At 48.2% G+C, this 26,328-nt stretch overlaps 1 protein-coding gene across 1 annotated transcript; it reads left to right on the top strand.

Annotated features, from left to right (window-relative positions):
- On the top strand, positions 1-26,328 carry VAX2 (ventral anterior homeobox 2). The gene is made up of 3 exons (XM_020872905.2): positions 1-238; positions 19,192-19,379; positions 25,678-26,328. Exons 1-3 carry the CDS (start codon positions 1-3, stop codon positions 26,116-26,118), a joined length of 867 nt encoding a protein of 288 aa, XP_020728564.2. The 3' UTR covers positions 26,119-26,328.

The raw sequence follows: 26,328 nt of genomic DNA, 5'->3' as shown, positions 1-26,328 counted from the left end.
ATGGGCGATGGGGGCGCTGAGCGCGACCGCGGCCCCGCACGCCAGGAGTCGCGGAGCGGGCGCGGCGGGGACGGTGGCGGAGCAGAAGACTCGACCGCAGATGCGGGCGGCCGCAGCCCCAGGGAGATTGCCGGGACCTCCGACTCCAGCCCTGCGGGCTCCAGGGAGAGCGGCGCCGACAGCGACGGGCAGCCGGGGCTCGGCGAGGCAGACCACTGCCGCCGCATCTTGGTGCGAGGTAAGGGGACGGCTCAAAGCCCTGGCCCACTGAACTCCCCTCCCTTGCCTCTCCGGGGCCTCCGACCTTCCTGCAGCCTCCACCTCCCAAGTCCTATATTCATTCAGACGATCGTCGTCCAGTCATTCATTCAGCAAACATTATTTTGAGCGTCCATTGTGTGCTGGACATTGAGCTGAGTGCAGGGGACAAAGCGGCGAGCGGTACGGGAGAGATTCCCGTTTCACTACCCTGAGATGCTCAGCTCTCCAGTCTCACCCGGGCGGGTTACCGTGGCGGGGGCCGAGATGAGAGTGCGGGATGCGGAGAGCCGAGTCCCCGCCCCGCGGCCCTCGCGGCGGGTGCGGAGAAAAGCGTCACGAGCGCTCCGCGGGGTCAGGGCGAGGAGGGACCAGCGCCCGGAACCGCGGGAGGAGAAGGCCCGGGCTCCGCTCAGCTGCCGGGCGCCTCCCCGCTCCCTGCCCAGCCCCGCTTCCCGGTCCCGGCCTCGCAGGCGCACGGGCTGCTCCCGGGAGACGGCACCGGAACGCAGAGGGCGGCGTGCGCCGCGCTCGCCGACCGGGGCTTCGCTCTCGCGTTTCCCACTTCCTCGCGGCGCCTGGGCCCAGCCGGCTCTCGGCGCGGCCTTCTCACGGCCTGGCTTCTCGCGTCTCTCCGATTCTCCCTCGCCCTTCGCCCTCCTCTCTTCTTTCCCGGCCATTTCCTCCGCCGAGCTTGCCTTACCCGCCTTCCCTTCCTGCAAGAGTCCGAGTGCCCGGCTCTGCCTGGCTTCCTCGCTGAGAGGCTGCGGCTTCCCCGGCCCCCACAGCCAGCCTCACGCCCAGCTCTAGGCTCGCCTTTCGCCGGATCCGGGCCTCGCCCAGCAAGATAGGAGAAGAAAGGGGATTCCGAGGTCTTGCCTTAAGCCCGTCCCTAGGCCGCGGCGAAGCCCGAGGTCTGTTTCCTCCACCATCCCAGAGTCCCGGACTGGGAGACCCAGCGGAAAGAGGCCACTCGAGGGGAGCGGCTGCCCCCGGTTCCTCCCGCTGCATTTTTCTTGCCCTTTCTTTTTGATCGCTTCTCTTGCGAGCCTGAAGGCCTAGAAGGAAATCAGCCGGAGCGATTTCCTCGGCCACCGCCTAGGGAAGGGAAACCAGCTCCAGGACCCCCGAGTTTGATCTGGGCTGGGCCGTGTGTGAGCTACCCACACACAGACTGAGACACCTTGGCCTGGTCGCTCACGGCTTCCCCACAGCTGCTGAGTCTGGGTGACTCTGGGAATGGGGCTACAGGCACAGCATGGAGGCAGCCCAGTGTGAAGTTGCTTGGTGACCATCCCGGACACAGACTCGGGGACCCTGGTCTTCAGGAAACCCAGGAAGCTCCGGCCAGGTAGAGTCACTCAGTGCCGATCCGGGGCAGGCTTTGGGGGTCAAAGGAGGTGGTCCCCAGCCAACAGGTGTGTGGACCTCTTGGGCACTTGAGATTAAATTAGATCCATTCCATAGACTGTGGGGTGTCCTGTGTACAAGGCGTTAGCAGCCAGTTTGGAATTCCGTTAAGGAAATCTGCAAGGCTTCCAGAAACAGAGAAATCAGCCGCCTAAGCCCACATTCCCAGATTAAGGACACTTACCACCTCACACTTCATCTGTGGGTTTTTCATTTCCTTCTGCCTGAACAGTTGTAGTTCTGTGCCCACCTACCATCCCTTCTGCTCTCACTCCGTGCAGATGGAATAGATTTTGTGTCCGCATGTGATGACAGATAACTCCCAGGTGTTGACTCATAGAAGGTAGGATCAAAAATGATGCCCTCCAAGAGACCACCCACTCCAGGAGCAATCATGGACCCCCTGCTGGATGTGGGGCAGCTAGTGTGCACGTCGGCTGTACTTTCCCAAATTCATGTAGGTGATACAGCAGCGCCACTGCGCTTAGACAACAGAATGAAGAGAGTACAGAGGAGGTATTTATTCACTTAAAAGAATAAAAGGTAAATGCAGGGCCCGCGTAAATCTCTCTGTCCTTTTCCATTTAGCGACAAGGCGGTTATTACAGGCCTCAGATACCAGGGACGTCATTTACCGCTAATCCCTCCTAGCCAGAGTCACCTGCGTCACTCCGGGCCCCACTGGGCCCAGGGCAGAGGCCCAGCACTGGTGAAAGGAAATCCACAGCACCCTGGTCCCTCGCCCAATGAGCTCTAAGCAGACAGTACATTTTGCCCTTGACCTCCAAGGATCTATCCTCCTAAAGTACCCGTAGAGGAAACCAAACAGTGGGGGAGAGTAGGCGGTTAGTGTGCCTGCTGTTAAGTTGCTGGCAAGGTGAAGGTTCTGGGAAAGAGCCCCACTCTCTCTGAGTCTTTTTTTCTGCCTCCTTCCCACTCTGCCCTTGCTCCCTTGAGGGCTCCACCCCAAGATAGCAAACCTGTTGAGGGAGTCCCAAGACGCAGAGGAATAAGAGGAAGGCCTGGTGCTGGAATTCCGTGAAACTGATTTGGAATACAAGGCTTATAGCCCTTTGAACTTCAGCTAGTTTCTTTGCCTTTCTGTGACCCAGTTTCCTCATCTGAACGAAGAAAGCATAGCTCTTCCCTTGAGTGCCTGTGCTCAGGGTCAGAGATGTTGTCGATAAAACTGCAAACAAGCAGCAGGATCTTCATAAATATTCTGTGGAATGAGAAGGGTAGGAGCTCCAAGGAGACTAAAACTGCTTCAGGCCGTGGGCCTCCTTCCTCAGAGGCCTCCCCCACCGCAACCCCTGGCCCCAGAGGCTGTGTGAGCAGCCAAGGGGACGGGAACTGGCTGATGGAAGGAGACCCAGTGCCACCTTGCAGACACACAGTGCGGCCTTCCCCAATCCCCTTCGAGGAACCCTCGCACAGCCAATCACAGAAGTTTCCCTGCCCCTGCAAAATGTGGGTCAGGGAGCCAGGAAGGCCGACCTGCCATATCCCCTTCCTCAAGATGGAGGCCGCTTCACGCCACACAGGGGCACAAGCAAGGCTCCGAGATAACAGGGGTGTGCACACAACAGGCACCCCAGACACTCCACTGAGGACACAGCTAGGCTTCCACAGGGGCATTTGGAAAAGACAAGCCGTGGGCAGGAAGCAGGTGGAAAGAAAGCTGCAGCTCCAAGTTCACTGCGGTCTGAGTGGGACTGCCTTTTCGGTAGAGCCGGGATCCCTTCAGTCAAAAGAGGGGGGACAAGTCTCACCCCAAATTCCCAAACCTCACAGTCCATGCTCTGATTTACACACTCAGATGCACTTAGGTGATTCTCAAATGGACTCAGAGTCAATTCAGCAACGCTTCTGGACAGATCCGGGAATGGCCGTCCACCAGCCTCACCCACCCAGCAGATGTTAAGAACAATGCCTAGCGCTGGTCCCAGCACACACAAAGCGTCCCTCTGACCTGCCAGTCTCAAAACCCCAGTCGGGCCTCCTCAACTCTGCGCTGCCCCCTGGGCCTGAGTCTGCAGAGTTCAGAGGTGACCCCAGTGCACTCCCACACCTTGAGACCTGTGACATCCTGGGCCTGACTCAGCACCCCTCTGTCTCGTAACAGGCGGACAGGAAAACTGCAGGAATCCTCAGACTGAGTGAATTACTACTCCCCTCACCCCTGCAGCACCAACACCCACTAGCAGAAATGCTTTCGCCTGGGATCCTGATAGATGTGCCCAGGGCCTCTGGCTATGACTGAACAATTCCTTCTGTGGATGTGAGTTTGGAGCAAGGGGTGATTGAATTTAGCAGGGTCTAGCTCCCTGAGAATTGAGGGCAGTACTGGACCGGCGCTGCAGAAATGTATTGGTGGAAATAGCACCGTGGCATACACCAGGCAGAGCCTTGGACGCTGCGGACCTGTTTGAGGATGCTGGGCAAGGGGCCAAGCCTTTTGGGGGCTTGAGCTAGTAGCAACCCAGGGAACAGTCAAACCCCTTCTGCAGCCAGGGCTGGACTCAGCATTGAACGGCATCACCTGCTTTCCAGTTGGATTTGCAGCAGTCCTAAGACCCAGGATGACTCGACCTGGACCTAGCGTCTTCAACCCCCACCCAAGTCATGGCAACTCCACGAGGGCACACCTGCCAACCGCTCCCCCACCCAGCCCCAGATGGGGTGTCTTGGCAATGGAGTCGGTGACCCAGAGTGTGTATTGGAAGGAGCCGCTGGATTGCAAGTCCCTGTGTCTGGGCCCTCCCAGCACCAGACTTTGGCACTGAGCCTGGACATAAGTCTGTTAAGAGATAACCGACCATTCCTCCCAGGCAGTGGTTGAAAGCTTTAAATGATTCATGCAGGGGGTTGTGCTTTGGGGGTTTTGGTTTTGGTTTTGGTTTTATTTGGGGAGCTTGTGGGGAGTATTAGGTTTCTTTTTTATTTTCCTAGGATTGTTTTCATTTTATGTTTGTTATGTTTTTCCTTTTGCTTTGTTTTTGGCGGAAGGACCCACATATCTCACGGCGGGTCTAGGTATACCCTATCATTTTAGGTCTTTATTTTTTCTTGATATCCATGCTTCCACCCCACCCACAAGACACACACACCCCCAGAAGCAGACCCGCAGACAAATGCGTCGTCTTGTTGGTGTGTCTTGCGTGCACACTTTCATTTTCTGGGAGCTGTGAAGGGCCTTCCGGGGCTCCTCTGGGGCTCAGCTAGTGCTGCCGCCCTGGCTGGTCTCTTGAACTCGGGTGCCTGTGGACCCGCCGCCAGCATCCCGCGCGCAGCAGACACGCAGACGCGCGCCCGCGCGCGCCTGAAAGGTCAGAGCTTCTAGGTGGCCCCCGGGTGACCCAGCCGGGCAGAGAGGCCGGGACAGTTGTTGGGTACTAGGAACTGGAGGGAAGGGAGCGGACTGCCGCAGCGTGCGTCCCTGGATCTTTGTTCGGCTGCACCAAACGCGTTGAGTCTCCGCACAAGCTGGGCATCCCCTGGAGCTAGACAGGGCTTCTAAGGCTCGCGTTGGCTCGACGCCATTTCCTCAATTACCCCGACTCAAGTCTGGGGCCGAAGTAACCAACCCAAGCTCCCTCTCAGTTCGCTCTTTGATTTGTATTTTAAATGGGCGGCGAGGTGGGGGACGGTATAGGAAGCATATGAATTTTGTCTTTACTTCCTGTTTGCTTAGTATAAACTAAAAATCTGCCTGACCCTCCTCGGAAAGTGGGTAGCGGGTTACCGGCAGTACAGCCCGCGGAGTTGCGTACCTCAGTGTGAAAACCTCTGATAGAGGACTCCGGGGCGAGTGGGCCGACCCAGGGATCCCCGGGACCCGGGTGGTCTGTGCGCCTGTTTTGCCCCACTCCGTCCGCATCCAGGAGGGAGGTTGGATGGTCTCGACTAGTGGACACCGCAAAAAGGGGAAGGCGGCGCCAGGACGAAATCTGGCCTGCAAAGCGGAAGAGAGGGCGGACCTGGAAAAGCCAGGGCTGCGAGCGCGGCGGGGCGGGGGCGCGACTGTGAAACTCTACTGCCACCCCCGACCCCAGTAAAATCCCCCGACCCAACTCACCCACGTTTTCCCATGAGCTTGCCCTTCGCTTGCTAGTTGATTGATTCCACAAACTAATGAGTACCTACTGTGTGCTAGTGGAGGAGGAAATGGCACCCCACTCCAGGATTCTTGCCTGGAAAACCCCATGGACAGAGGAGCCTGCTGGGCCACAGTCCACGGGGCCGCAAAGAGTCGGACACCACTGAGCGACTAAGCAACTCCGTGCCAGACCAACACGGTGGGGCTGCTGGCGCTGACAACCAACCGAGAGACCATCTGGAAAGCGGGGACATACGAGGTCCCTGGCCCGCCGGGGCGGCGGCAGGGCCTTGGTGGCGAGGGAGCGAAGTAGGCGAACAATTCAAGGAAGGAGGGTGCAAGCCGGGTCCCCTAGGCGCCACGCAGGGACCACGTAGGAGGTAGACACCGCACCCGCCAAACCCTAGCGGTCTCCCCAGACGCATCACGCGTGCATACAGTCGGCACTCAGTAAATATCTGCCGAATGAATTAGAGGAAGCAAAACCAACCTCTGGTTTCACTAGGTAGGAGGCCGCCACGCCCCTCCCCGGGAAGAACGTCTGTCCTGCAGTCACCTCCTTATTCTTTGACGCTACAAAGGCGTTCCTAACATGAAACGGTGATGATGCCAGAGCACAGAATAATCTTTAAACTAGAAAGTTGACGGCACCCTATTTTTGGAATTTTGTGCAATCGTCAACTTCGGGGGCCACTGAAATATAAAACCCGAAAAAGCTCAAATATGGTTCTTTTTACTCGTTCTTTGGGTCCCCAGGGACACGGAGGCAGTCTGGAGGCAGGCAGAGTCTGGACGAGGAGGCCGGGCAAGAGCAGGGCCCGCCGGGCGGTAGTGAGTCTCCCAGTTCTCCGCAGTTGCTTGGGGGAGGTTCCGCTGCAGAGCCAACCAGGGAAATATTAATAATTAGGTAAATCTGCGCTCCTTCTCCCCGTCCAATTCACAGGGCTCCGTTCCTTGGTTGGAGCTTGAAATAACGGGATAATTAAAGTTAGGTTTGTTGTGTTTTGTCTGTTCCCCCGCCCGCCGTAGAGCTGCTGGCAGCCAGGGCTTGGCGGGTGGAAGACACCCAGCGAAGAAGACAGCGCTCACAAAATAGATGGGAACAAAACAGGCAGAGCATTCGAATTCAAAAAGCAATATGGGGACTTCCCTGGTGGTCCAGTGGTTAATGCAGGGGTGGGGGGGTAGGGTTCCACCCCTGGTGGGGTAGTTAAGATCTCACAAGCCTGTGAAAAAAAAAAACCCAAACGTTTACAGAAACATTGTAACAAATTCAACAAAGACTTTAAATGGTCCACATGGAAAAAAAATTAAGAAAAGCAATACGGTTTCAAGGTTTTAAAAAAAAAAAAAGGTGGTAGGAAGCTCCCAGAAATAGCCACCAGTGTGCTTTCATAGATTTCTCCCCTCTTATATACACGTTACATAAGCTGTCTTGGAACTTACCATTAAAAAAATTTTTTTTCACCCCCCTGGGGTCATCTTTTCCACCCAACCATTTCACACTGTTCCCCTTCTGCACAGTATTTCCCCTCCTCCTTTGGAGGAGGAAAGCGGATTTTCGTAAACTCTAGAAGGGTGTTCCTGTTGTTTTCCTCTGGTACATTGAAGCTTTGTAATTGTGAAAAAGTAAAACCAATCCAAATATCCAACAACAAGGAACTGGTTAAATAAAATTTTATTATAGCTGCATAATGTAGTACTATGCAGTTGTTAAAAATAATGAAGCACTTCTAGATGGAAAGATTGAATAAATTTTATCAAATGAAAAACAGCAATTTGTGGGAAATCTTACTTTTGTAATATATAACTTACCTATTAATTTTTTTCAGTTACTGGGGAAGTTTGAGAGCTTGAGAAATGAACTCCCAATGCCCAGGTCTTTGAGCCCTTGAGTGTTTCCTAAAGATAAATTCCTAGCAGTGAAATTGCTGCTTCAGGTCAGAGCTGCAGATGCACAGCCCTCAAGTGTCATAGTGAAGCTGGTCACCGATCTCTCCATTCAGAGCCTGCAGTCTTAATGTACGGTGATGAGATGTTGTTACTTTATGATCTTTTCATTAAAAGCACGATTGAAAATTCATGTAGAAAAAAAAGAGTTACACTCTAAAATTTTTTAATGTGTTTAATTTTAAAATAGTAATTCATCTGATTCAAATATCAAAAAGTTGTTTTAAGTACACATGAGTAATCTCTTTCCCTTCCTTCCCCATCCTCCAATTCCCACTGGGCTCAAAGGCAGCCATTATTTACGGCTTTCCAATATGTTATTCCAAATCATTTCTATGATTCTGTCAGCCAGTCCATTATTTTTTCTTCCTTTTGCTTGTTATGCATCTGGTCGTATCTATATATATTTTCCTGCACCTTGCTAATTTCACTTACCAGTGTATCTTAGGGTACAAAGAACTTCTGTTAAGTTTTTTACAAATGCATAGTATTCCATTTCTAGAGACTGGATAGACCATAATGTATGTGCCCTAATGATAGACATTTAGCTTTTTTCTTATCTTCTGTTATTATATACAATGCTATATTAAATATGCTTGTTCCTTGGTCATTTCCACATGTGTGGATCTTATCTGTTAGAGAAGTTCCTGAAAGTAGGTTACTGGGTCAAAGAGTATCTGTGCTTGTAATTTGAAAGATAATGCCCAAGGGTCCTCAATAAGATGGTACCTAAGCCCCTTAGCAATGCGTGAAAGTGCTTGTACCCCCAAGTCTTGCTATCACAGTTCACACTTTTTATCTTGATAGATGTTAAATTGTTCTTTCAGGGGAAGAAAAGTTCAGCAATTTAGACCCCCACCTTTGCCCTCTCCCCATATTAGACATTATAAATCTCACACATCTTTGCTAAGAAGTTCCTCACTGGCATATTAATTTTTATTTCTTTGATTATCAGTGAAATTGAGCATCTTTTCATGTTTATTGGCCAGTTGCACTTCTGCTATCTATTAATTCATTTCATGTGACCATTTTAATTTTCAAATATTCCTTTCCTTATTGATTTTTAGAAATTCTATACTGTGGACAGTGGCTCATTGCTTTCAATATATGTTGCAATTTGGGGGGTTATAAATTGTCCTTTTTTTTCCTGATGTCATTTGTTTTCTGAAGTATAAAATCTCTTAATTACAAAATCAATCCATGCCATTTTATTATATCATGTAAAAGTTGCAATTTCTTCATTTCCCCCACATAATACACTTTTACTCCCAAGATGCAACCTCCCAAACTTTCCCTAGACATTGAAAAACATAAATAAGTTATAGATTGCAAGAGTGAGGTTTTTCTTTGCAAACTTTTCTTCATTTAATAGATACTTTTCAATCTAGAACTACCTTGTTATTTTTAACAGTTGCATAATACTATATTATGCAGATATAATAACATTTATTTAACCAGTCCCTTGGTGATGGATATTTAGGATGGTTCTACTTTTTCACAATTACAAACAATACTTCAATGTTTTGTATCCTAATTTGAACAGATTTATTAAAAAGTCTCATTTATGAGACAATATGAAAAATATGAAAACAAGTGAGACGTTTTATTATATTAAGGAATGGTTGTTAATGTTTCTAATTGTGACAGTAGTATTGTGATTGCTTTTTAAAGATACTTATAAAATGATTTATAAAAACATTTATAAAAATGTTTCAGGATGAAATTATACAGTGACTGGGATTTGCTTAAAGTTATAGGGAGATAGAAGAGCTAGGATTGTTACTGAGTTTATAATTGTTGAAGCTGGAGGATAGGTATATCACAATTCATTATATTTTCTCTTTTTCTCTCTTTCTCTCTTGTTTTGTATGTTTGAAATTTCTCATGATAAAAATTTTAAAATAATAAACATCATTTCACATATATCTGGTATGCATATAATTACAGGGTAAGTTCCTAGAGGAGAAATTTTTAAATCCAAGTATATACACTTAAAATTATGATTGATATTTCTAAACACCAAAATGTACTGATTTATACCCCTGGAATTTGTGTATAAATACACCATTTCTCCCCCACATCCTCCCAACCCAGGATGTACTTAGTCTTTTAGAGCAAAATCTTTTCAAGTGAAAAAAAAAATCTTGTTTTATTGATGTTTATGATTACTAGTCAGGTGAAGTGTATTTTCATATACTTATTTTTCATGTTTATTTCCTCTTCTGTGAATTTTTCATTCATATGCATAGCCATTTCTCTATTGGCTTACTCATTGTTTTTTTTTATAGTTGTAAACTATGTATAGACTACATAAATATATAACATATATGTAACATATTTAAACATACAAATATACACATATTTTAGTATGTTTATATAGAAAGAAAATGATCCCCTTTTCTGTGACATATGTTGCAAACATCCCCAGATCTATTTCATTCTTTTTTCTTCTTTTTCTTATTTAACCTTGCTGTGAGTTGGGTGATTGTTGTCGTCGTTGTTTTTGACTCAAATTTTGGGGGCTTCTATGTTTTAGTTCTCAACTAGAAAGCTCTTCTCCAGTCAAAGGTAACAATATCACATATATTACATATAATGTATATGTTATATAATTTAGAATACTCTAAAAATTTTTGTTACAAAAATTCAATATATGTTACAATTGTTGAGTTTATAATTTGTCTTTTGTTTTTCTTTCTCATGTCTTTTCATTTCTAAAGCATAAAATATTCTTTTAATTATAAAACCAATTCAAGCTGAAATGAGGTGTAAGTTGAAAATTCTTCATTTACCCTACCCAAGGCACTTCACTCCCAAGATATAACCTCCTAGACTTGCTTTGGTAATTGAAAACATAAATATGTAAGTTATATATTACAAAAGTGGGTTTTTTTTTTTTTGCACACTGCTAAAATAGTCTGTCTGCAGACTGTGACGGTCTTTGCAACACACCAAATAATAAAGAAATACATGAAGTAAGATGGGGGATATCTTTCCTTCCTTACCAGCTTCCACTCCACAGAGTGAACAGAAAAGAGAGGTGTCCATCCTGCCAGATTTAATTCTATATAGATATAAGCCCATGCACACACACATACACACTTTACTTTTACCTGTTGTTCTTTATAAAACTGGGCTTGTACACATGAACTTGTTTTCATGTAGCAGTATACGGTGGACACCTATTCATGTCAGTATATGAAGATGTACCTCGTTCTTATTAATGTCTACACACAACCAAAGGCATGACTCTACTGTGGCTTCATCAACAGTGTTGCTATTGATAAACATTCAGCTTTTCCTCTCTCCCACCCCTTCTTACAAACTGCTACAAACAGTGGCTCTTTATGAAATATACAATATTTCTCTGGGGTAGAAACCTCTGTAAAATTTCTGAAACAAAAGAACTATACATTTTTAAATTAGGTTAGACACTGTGAAATTGTCCTTCAAGAAAAACCTTTCCTCTATTAACCTGTATTCTCACCAATAGAGCTTGATAAAACCTATTTTTGCTCACCTTTGCCGGTACAATTTTCCCAGTCTGATAAAGTATCTGAAAAAAAAGTTATCTCTTTTCTATTCTAATTTTCATTTTCTCTAAGTCCCTCTGGGCGTATTTTTTCATATTTATAAGCCACTAGTATTTCTTCTTCTCTTAGTAACCCTTTCATATAATTTGCACAATTTCCTACTGGACTGCTTGACTTTATTCGTTAGACTATAAAGGCTGTCTGTGTACTAGACATTAAGACTGTTATGCATGTATTATTAATATTCTCCCAATCTGTCGCTTTTCTTTTAACTGTCTATCATCCTGCAGCAGTTTTTTTCTCTAGGTACTCAAATCTGTTATTTATTTTTTAAAACTCATTAGTGTTTTTATTCCACTTTCAGAGATTTATTTACTACATCTAAAGTTTTAATCCATCTTGTATATAGTTTTGCATGCTCTGTGAGATAAATGACTTTATTCCAGATGATGCACTAACTGTCCAAAAGCCAGGTCTTGAGTAATCTTGTCTTTCCTCCAACTAATTTGAACTTTCATCTTGATAATATCACAATTCCTCATATAGGCGTGGATTTGCTTCATAACTCGTGTGCCAGCATCACCAGTTTAGTTGCTGTAGATTTGTAGTATATTTTGCTGCAACGGTAATGCAAGAATTCTCTCCTCATTCTTGCACATGTTTTCTCAACTATTCTTCCATTTTCAATGTTTCCAGTAAGCTGGAGAATGAGGGTTTTTTTATAAGGAATTTTCATAGTGATTATGTTTCATTTGTAGATTAAGGCAGAAAGGACATTGTTACATTTTAAAATGAGTGTGTTAACAGCTTATCATGTAAAGTAACTAGCTGGGTGCTACCTGGATGAAGTCTGGGTAGGGCTTTGAGGGGGTCTACTGGGAGAGGTAGTGGGAGATGGTCGTTTTTGGTGCTGGAGGTCAAGAGCATTAGCTATCTGTAATCAGGCAGGAGTCACCACCTCTCCCATGGCAAAGGATCTCTGGTGGAATTCAGGCTCCCTGGTACCCCTGAGGCTCACCCCTCTTTGAGGAGACCTAAAGGGCAGCAAAGCTCAGCCTTCACTCCACGTAGACTCATGCATTTCACCCTAATAAGACCCTACCCACCCAGAGGCTCTGGAATTAAGCTGTCCTTCCTTCCTGGTGTCCCCCACACGTAACTCCACCTAGAAAAGCAACAATTCAGGGAAGAGGGCTCTGTCAGTAGGAGGGACTAAATTTTGCTGCAGGGACAACCTCAAACCTCAGAGGTTTAACAAAGAAATATATTTCTAAGTCACTTGGTAAGTCCATCACAAGTGGGCAGGGGCTTGTCTTGGTACTCAGAATCCCAGGCTGATGAAGCTCAGGCTTGGCTTCTGCCTCTGGACCATCCCAGTAGAGGGAAGGGGAGGTGGGAAATCCAGACCTGGCTTTTGACATGTTCCCTGAAAGTGACAGCATCCCTTCCTCTTGACTAAAACAAATCATGTGGCCACGTCTGATTTCAAAGGGCAGAGAATGAATGCAATCCTACTGTGTGCCTGGAAGGAATTGGAAACACTGGCGAGCAGCATCCTTGGTTTATCCATTAGCTTGACTTTGATGAGCGGTCTCCTCTGCTGGTCCTAGCTAAAATAGCAAGCACAGAAGCACTGACTATTGGATGTTAGGTATTTGGAGAAGGTCAGAAACATCCTGTGGTTTTACTTTCTTCACAGTATTTGTCATTACCTTACATATTAGATTTTGGGTTTTGTTTTGGTTTGGTTTGGTTTATCTGCGTTGGGTCTTCCTTGGGATGTGTGGGTTTCTGTAGTTCAGTACTCAGGCTTAGTTGCTCTGTGGCACATGAGATCTTAGTTCCCCAACCAAGGATCCAGCCCACATCCCCTGCACGGGAAGGCAGGATTCTTAGCCACTGGACCACCAGGGAAGTCTCTACATATTCATTTTTTTAATTTATTATCTGTCTGTCTCCCCAGTACAAGGTCTACAGGAACAGGGACCTTGTCAAATTTGCTCATTTCTATATCCTCAGGTGCAAGAGTACTATTTGGCAGATAGTAGGCATTTATTACAGTTTTCCTGGTGACTCAGACAGTAAATAATCTATCTGCAATGCAAGAGACCGGGTTCAATCCCTGGGTCAGGAAGATCCCCTGGAGAAGGGAATGGCAACCTACTCCAATATTCTTGCCTGGAGAATCCCACGGATAGAGGAGCCTGGCAGACTACAGTCCATGAGGTTGCCGAGTCAGACCGACTGAGCAACTAACACATGCAGGCATTTTAAAAATTTATGTTGAATGGTTGAATATACACAGTTGTTTTATTTACATAAATGGGATAGTACTACTTACTTTCTTTCACTTAATGTCAGTTTATATGGATACTGCCTCATTCTTTTAGCTACATGGTATTTTATTAAATATGAACGGCATGAATGTATCATAATTTGTTCATCTGTATCCCTTGTGGGGAACACTCAGGATGCTTTCAAATTTTCAGCATTTTGAACAATGCTGCTGCAAACATCTTTATGTATACCTTGGAGCACATGAGTTTCTGCTTAAAATAAAATTGCTGGGGCAATAATTATGTGCTTCTATAAACTTGACAAATGCAGCCTTGAAAGATTATGACAATTTATGGTCCTACCAGCAGTTAATGGGAGTGTAGAATCACCAACAGTGCATCTTTGCTTTACTAATCATCTACTAATGTCTCTCCAGTCTTATGGGAGATAAAAAATTATCCATTGTTGCTTGGACTTGCATTATCCTGATTACTGTGAAGCTGTGTTCATCTTCTCACATATTTATTGGCCATTTGGATGTTTTCTGTGAATGGCTCACAAAAATTACTTGACCATTTTTTCTATTAGACTATTGCCCCTTTTTAATATAATTACTCTTAATTGTATTTTATATATTCTGGATATTATTTCTCTGCCTTTTAAAAAATACTTTCAATTGTGTACTTTGTATTTTATCTTGGTTTTGATGCTTTTGTCATATAAAGTTTTTAGATTTAATATAGTTGAATATATCCTTTTTTTTTCCTTTACACTCCAGGTTTTCATCTTGCTTGGAAAACTCTTCCCAAGCTTAGGAATATAAAAATAGCTTTTCATATTTTATTGTAATGCCTTCATCATTTTACAGTCTACAATTTGCTCTCTATTCCATTTGAAGCATTATTCTTTATGGTGTGAGACATGAATTTAACCTAATTTTATTCCAAACCTGGATAATTTATGGTCCTCAATCTACTTAACTGCATTGAGAGCGTAGACATACAGAATGTCCCCTTTATCATAGACTCTGTCAGTATATATCCATGGCTCTAATTGTATACTCCTTATTTCATTTTTTCCCAATATTCAGTAATCTGAATCCCACCATTACCATTTCTATTACATCCATGTTTCATTTATTTACTTAATATTTTAGCAAACAACAACAACAAAACATGCCAAGAGGTTAGACTGATGTTTTGTCACAGAAACTGGCAAATCTGTGGAAAGAATATTTTATATTTTCAAATGAAATGTCTACTTTAGCGTCATGCTGAGTATGTAAAATCATAGATTTAAATTTGTTCTAGTAAACACTAAAATAACTGCATAACTGTTGAAATGACAAAGATTTATTTATGTATCATTTTAAATCATCTTACAAACTACCAGTGAAATGCAGAGGCACTTAGGAGCTTCTGTTGTATTCTTTACACAAACAGATTTGTCAGTTTCTGTGACAAAACATCATTCTAACCTCTTGGCATGTTCTGTTGTTGTTGTTGTTATTAATGTCTTATTTTGAAATAGTAAGAGAATCACAAGAAGTTGCAAAAATGGTAGAAAAGCCCCATGTATCTGCAACCTAGCTTCTCACAATGGTGACATCTTATATGACTGTAATACATGATCAACATCCAGAAATTGACATTAATTCAATATAATTAACTAATGACCTTCCTCAGATTTCACCCATTTTTTGCATACACTTTTTTCTTAGTATATAGTACTATGACTTTTTATTACACTTACAGATCCATGTAACCACCACCGAAATCAAAATTCAGAACTGTTTTGACACCACCAAGAAACATCATCCTGCTACCTACCCCTTTGTAGCCACAGTCCCCCTTCCCTAACCCCTTGGCAGCACACATCTGTTTGCGACCTCTACAACTTTGTCATTTTGATAATGTAATATAAATGGAAGCATACAGTACATAATCTGAAGGACTGCCTTGGGTTTTTTCACTCAGTGTCATTTGGAGATGTATCTAAATTGTTGTGTCTGTCTACAGTCATTGTTGCACCATGGTTTGTTTATCCGTTCACCCATTGAGGAACACCTGGGTTGTCCCCATTTGGGAGTTATTACAGATAAAGCTGCTGTGAATATCCCCCTGTAGGTTTGATGTTAACCTAAGATTTCATTTCTCTGAGGTAAATTGCCCAGGAATGAGGTTACGGGGTTCCATGGTTAATATATGTTTAACCTTTTAGGAAACTGCCAGGTCAGTTTCCAGAGTGGCTGCACCATTTTACATTCCCAGCAGCAATGCACGAGGCATCTAGTTTCTTGGTATCCTCACTAGCCTTTGGAACTCTCACTCTTTTTCATTTTCGCTCCTCTGATCATTTCTCTCCTGGTTTTCGTTTGTTTTCTCCTGATGGCTAGCGGGGTTGAACCTCTTTTCCTGTGCTCATTTGCACGGCCCTTGGGGCTCCCCTGGTGGCTCAGAAGGTAAAGAATCTGCCCACAATGCAGGAGACCTGGGTTTGATCCATGCGTTGGGAAGATCCCCTGGAGAAGGAAACTGCTACCCACTTCTGTATGTGGCCTGGACAATTCCATGGACAGATGAGCCTGGCGGGCTATAGTCCAAGGGGACGAAAAGAGTCAAACATGACTGAGCGACTTTCACTTTCACTTTTGGGATATCTGGGGACAAGTCCAAGGTGCTTGTTCCATGCTCCTGCCTCTCCTGGCCCTGTGGAGGAGGGCTGCCCTCGGCTGCTCCCTGAGGCAGGAATGCCCCTCTTAGCTCCTCTCCAAGGAGGAAAGGAGGGGAAGGGCTGTATGGTTTGACATCAGAGGTCAGGAGCAGGCTCAGGGCTTCAGGTGGGCTCCAAGAGGCTCCCCCGGAAGTGGATGTGAAGCTTCCGGCACTATATATGACATCCATCACCCTTTCTCCTCTTCACACCCCCCAAGATACTTTTAATAAAATCAGTGCCTTTGGAGATGGGTTCGTTGGGTGTTGTGAGGAAAGTTCTGAGCCTGATTTCCCAATTGGAAACAGTAGAACCTGAGCAAAGAGGACCCAGTCACAATGGGGTCACAAACATTAACCCACCGTTTTGAAATGTAGAAAGTATTGGAGGGGGGAAGCTTTTTTGGAAAAGCCTGATTCTACCAGCCTGCCTAGAGCAAGGCTCCCATCCATGTGCTGTGTCCTGCCCAGCACCCTGGAAAGGCCAGCCCAGTGGTGGGGGACAGCCTCTGGGCCATGACTGCATCCCCAGGCTTACCCTCTCCCTGAGGGTTGACTGAGAACACGAAGGTGTTTGGACCTCTGAGATCAGGGGTATGACCTGTGAGCCGAGCCAGGAGCCTATGAAGAACCAAAATGCACCCTGGAGTGGGACTGCCCTGTGTGATCCAGTGCTTAAGAACTCACCCTGCAATGAAGGAGACTCGGGTTCAGTCCCTGGTCGGGGAACTAAGATCCCACACACCACAGCTAAGACCCAATGCAGCCAAATAAATAGAGTACCTCCTGGAGGGGGGAACATTAACTGGCCCTAATAGAAGGTAAGCAGAACCAGTCTCATAAAGTATACTACAGGACTTGGAGGGAGAGATCCCAGGTTCACCCTCTAGAACAGGGATTCTAAAAGTAGGTTCTGCAGTCTTATGGCTCACAAGGAGCCTCTTGACAGTCAGCACCTCCCAAATGCAGTTCCTTTCCTGCGTCTTCCAGGGCAATGATGAGCCTGTTAGAAGATTCCATTTTCTACGCATGATGTCTATAATCTATCTCTTCACTATAACCTATTAATGGAATCACTAAGAATTACTAAAAGAGGCTATTCCTTAAGTAAAATGAGGGTGTTTCTAGAGTTTTTAAACACTGTCAGTATGATCTTGGGTAGGTACTTATAATGTGTTCCTCTACTTCCTCATCTCTAAAATGGGGATAATCACATTTCCAACTTCACTGAGACATAGGGAGGGTTTAAGCACTTAAAACAGTGCCTGGCCCAGAGCATGCACTGCAGAGATGTCAGCTATTATTGCGAGTGGCCAAGGCTGCTAAAGCTTCTGACCGCACTGGAAACTGTGCGCGCCCTCTGGAGAGGGGTGGGGTTCCTGCAGCCTTGGAGGCTTGCTGTGTTACCTGTGCTTCATCAGGGCTGCCTTGAGTTGATAAGTTTCCCATTGACACTAATGGCAAATTACTGTTAGCTTAGCTTTATTATTATCAAGAGCGTGTGTTGGGGGAGGTTTGGTAAATCCCAGGTGGCACAGTGGCAAAAAATCCGCCTGCCAAGGCAGGAGACACAGGAGATGTGAGTTTGATCCCTGGGTTGGGAAGATCCCCGGAGTAGGAATTGACACCCCACCCCAGTGTTCTTGCCTGGAGAATCCCATGGACAGAGGAGCCTGGTGGGCTATGGTCCATGTCGAAGAGTTGGACATGACTGAGCACACACAAGCATGCACAGAATACGCTGCTACATATTTCCACACTCTAATTTTTGACATAAACTTTTCTAATAACTAGATTTGAAACCATCAGTGTGTGTGATTCAAACATGGATCATCTTTGCCCCTATACTTAAGGCTGATGTATATATTATAATCCACCTCCCCCCGCCGCCACCTCCAGGAAATTTTGCTTTAGCTGCGTTCTTTAAGTGGGACTATCTGGCAAATGTTAGCTGCAGGTTTTTCAACCTCTCTTAAGTAGGCTTCAAAATACTGGAGATGCCATTCATGGGTGACGTTGGTCCAGGGCCCAGGAGGGGGGCCCTGCTGTCCAGGACTCAGCACATAGGGAGTGGCAGAAATTCCCCCTGTGGAAGGCACCCCAGCAGCTTGATGCAGTGGCAGTGGTCCTCAGGCTCCTCCTGGGGATCCCAGCTCCACTCCACACCAGCGAGCCTCTTCAGGGACCCCAGGAGAGTCTGTGGACAGAGAGAGCACCCATGCATGCTACACACACACACACACACACACACACACACACAGAGGACTTAAGACCTGACTCTGGACAACTCCAGTAAGCCTTATCTGATTGATCAAATCCAATTCTAAACCATCCTTTCCTCTGCACTTGAGGACTTGGTATTTTCTCTTTACATTTGTTTCTTATTCTGCCAAGGAGGAGAATCCTGGCTGGGGCAGAGTGAGTCCCTTCTGCCCAGGCTGGATGATAAACCTGACATTTGTACTGAGGCCCATTCACATACACAAGATACTGCATTGGGTGATTGAGGAGGCTAGGCCCAGAGAGGGTAAGAAACTTGTCAGAGGTCACACAGCCAGGCCCAGACCTGAGGAGCTTCCCATCAGATCATGCTACCTCTTGTTTTAAAATTTTTTTGTTTATTGTATTTTTGGCTGCACTGGGTCTTTGTTGCTATGTGCAGGAGGCTACTCTCGTTGCAATGTTCAGGCTCTCATTGTGATGGCTTCTCTTGCTGTGGGGCACAGGCTCTAGGTGGCCAGGCTTCAGTAGTTGTGGCCCCCAGGCTTAGCTGCTCTGAGGCATGTGGGATCTTTGTGAACCAGGGATCGAACCTGTGTCCCCCGCATTGGCAGGCAGATTCTTAACCACTGGACCATCAGGGAAGTCCCACACAGCCTCTAATTAAGATGTTCATTGGTGGCTTACATCCTTAACTAGTGAACTAACTTGCCTCCTTTCACAACCCCTGCAGATGCCAAAGGAACCATCCGAGAAATTGTCCTGCCCAAGGGCTTGGACCTGGACCGGCCCAAACGGACCCGCACGTCCTTCACGGCTGAGCAGCTCTACCGCCTGGAGATGGAGTTCCAGCGCTGCCAGTACGTGGTGGGCCGTGAGCGCACCGAACTGGCCCGCCAGCTGAACCTCTCCGAGACGCAGGTAAAAGGGCAGGGCCGGGCCATTCCACGGCTACCCTGGCATCCAGGAGTGCCCTGGGGTATGAGGCCGGTGGGCTACTGCCCGGAAACCCAGCTTTGGAGTTCAGACATCTGTTGGGGAAAGGCTTAAAGTTACTGGTAAACCAGAGCAAATAAACACAGTGCTGACAAGAGAAAGTTGGCATTTGCCATTGAAGGTGGGGTAGTGGGGCACTTCTGGATCTATCAGGCCCTTTGGATGGAATTTGGGGAACGGTCAGAGAGATAGGAGAGAGGGACATTCAAGATGAAGGCAGTGGCTTAAGGGAGTGTTTGTTGGTGCAGGAGGGAGCCTGCAGAAAGGCATGGGGCAGGGTTGGCTTGCTGGGAGCACAGGTTCAGGAAAGAGATGAGGCATTACAAATGTGGGTTGGGGACCTCTCATTTCCACATTCTGGGCCTTTTCCCATCCTCCCTTCATCCCAGTGAGCCTCAGAACCTCCTGTTGGAGAGAAAAGGTCTGAACTCCCCCTTCACCCAGGTAAGGCTTAGCACTTAGCAGTGGTCTGCCCGACCCAAAGGAAAGACTTTTGTAAACTGAGCACCTACTCTGTGTGAATGGAGGCATTTCAGACTGGTTGTTGTTGTTCAGTCACTAAGTTGTGTCTGACTCTGTGACCGCATGGACTGCAGCACGCCAGCTTTCCCTGTCCTCACGGTCTCCCAGAGTTTGCTTAGACTCAAGTCGATTGAGTTGGCAATGCTATTTAACCATCTCATCTTCTGTCACCCCCTTCTCCTGCCCTCAATCTTTCCCAGCATCAGGGTCTTTTCCAGTGAGTCAGCTCTTTGCATCAGGTGGCCAAAGTATTGGAGCAGTATTATTCAAACTAATAGATCTAAATAATAATGATAGTAGTAGTGGGAAATTCCGTGGGGGTCAGTGGTTAGGACTCCATACTTCCATTGCCATGACCCGTGTTCAGTCCCTGGTCTGGGAATTAAAATCCTGTAAGGGCGTGCAATACAGTCAACAAAAAGGTGGTAGTAATAATAATAATGCTTCCCCAATATTTATTGTGCGAAGACACTGTTCCAATTAGTTATGTTAGTTTGCTAACCCCTACAACCCTGTGATTGTAGCAACCAGTAATATCCATTTTACCCATCAGGAGAGGTTATGATGCCCAAGGTCATACAATGAATAAGTTCCAGAACTAGGATTTGGACAACCAATCTGGCCCCTTTATGCTGCCTGTATACTGGGCAACCATGCTGGAGCTTGTCAAAAAAAGACTCAGAGATTCTAAGTCGAGCTACAAGTAAAGAGCTTGAGGTACCAATAAATGTATCAAAAGGGCCAAACCAGGATGCATGAAGGGACGAGGAGAGGAAGGAGAGAAGGAAGCAGGTGGGTCTGGGGAGGATTGGGGAGGCTCTCCTCACACCGCCCTGCTGTCTTGCAAGCCGGGGCATTTCCCTCTGGCCTGTTTTCCTCCAGCCGCCCCTGTAGAGTCCCAAACAGCCCAGCAGATGGCCTGGGGCAGCTGGGCCCTCCCTCTAGCTGAGCTCAGCTGGGCTGGACAGCCAGGCTCTGTCCAGGAGGCCTGCAGTGGCCAGGCGGGGCCGAGCGTGTAGAGGGAGCCAGGGAGACCCCTCAGACCAGGGTCTGAGGTGTAGGCACAGGGTCCCTCCTCCTGTTTGGCCTAATTTCCCTTTGCCTCACGTAGTTTACCCCCCCAACTCCCCCCTCTGAAACATTCTTCGCAAGGGCACCTCAGATGCCCAGGCCAACAACTCCTCAGTCCTCATCCTTCCCTGCCCTGCCAGTACAGGCCACCTTTATCTGTTCTTTAAGGTCAAAGCCAAGTCCCTTCTCTTCCAGGAAGCCTTCCCTGAGGCTTCTTGACCTCACTGCAAGGCCTGTTCCACATGGCTTGACCTGTAAAGTGTGGTGTGTGTGTGTGTGGCGGGGGGGGGGGGGGGGGGGGGGGTGGCGGGCACCGACCCGTGTGCATTTCTGCAAAACAAGAATGTATTTGAAGGGCACATCTGCTCTTCAGGCCTCCTTGGGGAGCCCAGCACACAACTGGGTACACAGTGGACCCTCAAAGAACCCTCAACTGACTGGTTACAACTTACCAGCCTCCTTCCCCTTCCCCTGGCCCTGGAGCTTGGCAGACAATATACAGTATTATTAACGCTGAGAGTTTCCTGTGTGCCAGGCATTGTTCTAAGTGCTAGATGTGTTCTGACTTGCTTGATCCTCACCACCAGCTCGTAGAACAGGTGTGAGGTTTTTCTTCTGACACGATGTGGTGTGTTCCCACACCAGCAGCAGCCAGTTCTCCAATACCAGCTGGGTGTCCAACAATACAACTCAATTCAGTTCTGACCTCAACTCCTGGAGGTAACACCCACGCCATAGGTTATGACCAGCTATACAAGGCGGGTTCCCACACCCTCTCCTTAGGTTTGATAATTTGCTAGAATGATTCACAGAACTCAGGAAAACTCTTTACACTGTATTTACGTCTACAAATGTATTTATTATATAGGATGCATGCATATATGCTGTGTTAGGTCATGTCCGACTCCTTGTGACTGCTTGGACTGTAGCCCAGCAGGCTCTTCTGTCCATTGGGATTATTCAGGCAAGAGTTCTAGAGTAGATTGCCATTTCCTGCTCCAAGGGATCTTCCCAACCCGGGGATGGAACCCACATCTCTTGCATCTCCTGCATTGGCTAGGGGGATTCTTTACCCACTGAGCCATCAGGGAAACCCCATTATAAAGGATACAACTCAGAAATAGGCGTATAGAAGAGATGCATAGAACCAGATGTAGAGGGGAGAGTGCATGGAGGAAACGTCATTGTTCAAGAGTCTTTATAACCCAGTCTCCAGACCCATTATGCTTCCTGGAGGGAAGGGAATGAAAGTTCCAACCCTCTATTACAGGTTTAGTCTTTCTTCGACCAACCCCCATTCTAAAACTAGGGGTTCACCCTGAGTCACCTCATTAGCATAAACTCAGGTGTGCTCAGAGGGGGCTGGTTATGAACAACAAAGAGCTCTGGACCAAGACCCAGGGACAAAAGCTAAGTGTACAACAGAATGGCTCTTTATTATTTTTATTTTAAAGAGAAGGAAACGGAGGCACAGAGAAATTAAATACCATGCCCAAAATGTAAAGCAGGCACATTCATTACTCATCTAATCTTAAAAAGTTAGCTTTCAGGACTTCCCTGGTGGTCCAATGGTTAAGACGCCAAGCTTCCAATGTCGGGGGCATGGGTTTGATCCCTGCTCAGGGAACTACGTTCCCACAGGTCACACAATGCAGTCAGAACACTAAAAAAAAAAAAGAAAAGATGACTTTATGAGTAATATTATTCCCATTTCACAAAGTTGAACTCAGAGAGACTAATTAACTTGCCAAGTTTACATGGCTAGAATTTTGTGGAGTTCTCAGCATATTCACCTTTGCATATGCATGCGTGCTTAGTCACTCAGTCGTTTCCAACTTTTGTGCCCCCGTGGACTATAGCCTGCCAGACTCCTCTGTCCATGGGATTTTCCTGGCAAGAATACTGGAGCAGGTTGCCATTTCCTCCTCCAGGGGATCTTCCCTATCAGGCATCAAAGCCAAGTCTGCTAGGTCTCCTGCATTGGCAGGTGGATTCTTTACCACTGGGAAGATATATTCACCCATACTTTTGGGCAAATATATCATTGACTGCCTGCTGCGTACCAGGTGCTGTTCTAGGAAGGCCCTCCCCTCCCTGTTACACCCAGGACAGGACAGGACAGGAGCCCCTGTGAAAGCTCCCCTCCTGGCGGGTCGCACCCTGTTACTGCCGCTCGCTTTGTACCTACTTGCCCTGTGTTTGCGGGCAGCGGTCAGTCTCTCTCCTGCTATATCCTCAGGGTCCAGAGGGAAGGAACCACGACCTCTGAGTCTGTCCTCCCCCTCCAGGTCAGAGGAAGGAACAGGGAAGGTGAACAGGACACCTCGCACGGAGTGTGGGCCCCAAGGATTTCCTGTTTGAGCTCTGCCACAACCCAGGTGTTTTTGTCCTTATCTTAAAGATGAGACCTGAAACTCAGGGGTCCCTGGGGGTGGTGCCTGGCCAAGAACCCAGAAGGCTTCCCAGCAGGGGAAAGGATTACAGGGACACACAGAGTCATGTCCCCAATGATCTGGCAGGACCTCTTCCTGGAGCAATCAAATTTCAGTGTGACTAACAGTCACATCTTTCAGCCAGACTTGGCCGAGTCATCCTTCCTGCTTGACTGCCCTTCATTGATATCAGCTTCAAATGTCACCTCTTTAGAGGGGGTGTATTTGCCACCCCACTGATAAGACACTGCCTCCCTGCCTCTCCTCTCCTTATTGTGCCCCCTTTCTCTCCATGGGGTCCCCAAAGTGCCAATCCACAGCTGTTGTCTGTGCATACCAAGTTAATACAGAAATGGAGAGTACGTGTTTAGAAATATACAGAGCAGTTTTTCTAACAATTCACTTTAATTGTATTTTACGAAAGTATTGGTCCACAACAGATTGGAAACATTAAAAAGTGACTCCTCACCACGAATCATTTGAGAGATGCTGCTCAAGGCACTTACTGCCACCGACAGCTATACCTGTTCGCTCGTATTTGTTGTTTATCATCTGTCTGCCCCGCTACCCTGCCCACCCTACACGGCGAGGATCCTGCTGCCTAGAACAGTGCCTGGCACATGTGCTGTGCGTGCTAAGTAGCTTCAGTCCTGTCCAACTCTTTCCGACCCCACGGACTGTAGTCCACCAGGCTTCTCTGTCCATGGGATTCTCCAGGCAAGAATACTGGAGTGGGCTGCCATGCCCTCCTCCAGGGAATCCTTCCAACCCAGGGATTGGATGCTCAGTCCACATCTGCTGAATGCATGAGCAAGTGAGTGAATGCAGGAATCAACCTCTGGTAGATCCCCTAGCTCCCTGGTCACTTTCATTTATCGAAAAGCAATCAATCCTGTTGAAAACACCCAACTCATATGTATTTCATATCTTTTCTTCTCCTCCCTCCTCCACTCAGAGCAGGCATGACCCTCTGCTGGAGGGACATGCAGGGGAAGAGCCCTCTAGAAAGCCTCTAGAAAGGAGGGGGGAGTGTGGTACCCCTCCCCACTGGGGTCAGGAGGGCAGGGAGGGTGGCACCTTCTGGCCTGAGGAGCCTCATGGCCACCGCCTTGGCTGGAGGGTTGGTTGCTCCCACAGGGGGCCTGGTAGGCATCGCCCCAAGAAGCCTCAGCTCTGCCCTCATCCTCTCCCGGGCCAGCCTCCCGGCCCTGCTCCTCCTCCCCGCCTCTCCTTCCTCCCTCTGTCCTCCCAGGCTGGAGGAAACCGGTGGGTCTCCCCGTGCTTCTCTTTCCCAGCCCTCCACTCCACGGTCCCCAGCTGGCACACAGCTCAGCCAACTGCCAGCCTTCCGGCACCTCCCAGCCAGAGAAGGGAGCCTCTCTGCTCCTGGGGACGTGGACCTGGGTGCTGCAGCAGTTGACAGGGTTGCCAACTGGGGAGCAACTGTCGGTCCCTCCTCCTCAGACACTTCAGGACTCCCAACCTGCCTCCTTGGGGGAGCACCCTGTCCTTCCCCAGAGAGGGGAGAAAATCCCATCACCGTGAGGGGCCCGCAGAACTGACCACTGAGCTCGCCTGCCCCCCAGCCTTCCTTTCCTTCTACAGATGGGGGGGGGGTGGAATGCTGAGTGCCAGGTGCCTGGTGCCTGGTGCTGGCAGAGGGCAACTTCTCCTCGTCTCATCAGCCTTGAGAATGGTCTCCGCTCTTTGGTGGCTCCATTTAGGATGTGGGGTACTTGGCACCTCTCTATCCCCAGTTTGGGGAATGTGGCCATTGGAAGTGTCCTGCACCACCCTGACACATCCTCTTATACTGGGTGTCATGTTGAGAGGTGCTTTATAGGTGATGGGGTGGGAGGGGGATGCCGAGAGGTTCAAATAGGCCAGATGGGCTAGGGAGCTCCCTTCAGAGATGGGCTAGGGGTCAGCGGGAGGTGAGACAGTAGGAAGTGGGGGTGGCTAAGAGTGAAAGCCGTGCGGGCCAAGAGGGGAACCTCATCTGTGCCTCCCCCCATCCAGGAGTCAGGGTAGCAGTGGGTTTGGGGGGCCAGGGTCTCCTGTTCCCCAACTAGGCTGCTGGCGGGAAGATCCTGACGACAGTCTGACTGCTCTTCTTCCCTCTCTCACTGCACCCCTGCTCCCCCCTACTCCCTGTCCCCTCTCCCTCGCCGACTCCCCTCCCCTCACCCCACCCCAAGGTGAAGGTCTGGTTCCAGAACCGCCGCACCAAGCAGAAGAAAGACCAGAGCAGAGACCTGGAGAAGCGGGCGTCCTCCTCGGCGTCCAAGGCCTTCGCCACCTCCAATATCCTGCGGCTTCTGGAGCACGGCCGGCTGCTGTCCGTGCCCAGGGCCCCCAGCCTCCTGGCGCTGACCCCCGGCCCACCGGGCCTGCCTGCCGGCCACAGGGGCACCTCCTTGGGTGACCCCAGGAACTCCGCCCCACACCTCAACCCGCTGACCTCGGCCTCGGCCTCGCCCCCACTGCCGCCCCCTCCGCCGGCACTCTGCTTTTCCACCGCCCCGCTCCTGGACCTGCCTGCTGGCTACGAACTGGGCTCCTCGGCCTTCGAGCCCTACAGCCGGCTGGATCGGAGAGTGGGCAGCCCCGGCGGTGGTAGCAAGAAGGCCAACGCTTAAGTCTCCACCCCCCGCGTGACACTGAGTCCCCAAACACAGCACCACCCCTGCCTCGTGGGCCCAGAGGCAGAAGGGGCAGCCGCCCGCCCTGCCCCGTCCACCTCCAGCTCAGAGACTCTCCAGTGGCCGGCGCTGGTCCACAGCGGGTGTGTGTGTGAGTGCAGTGTGTGTGTGTGTCTCACTGAAATAAAAGGAAAACAATGACAAGAA

The sequence above is a fragment of the Odocoileus virginianus genome, chromosome 2 (assembly GCF_023699985.2).
Source record: "Odocoileus virginianus isolate 20LAN1187 ecotype Illinois chromosome 2, Ovbor_1.2, whole genome shotgun sequence".
NCBI lineage: Eukaryota > Metazoa > Chordata > Mammalia > Artiodactyla > Cervidae > Odocoileus > Odocoileus virginianus.
This window is presented reverse-complemented; position numbering and strand designations above follow the sequence as displayed.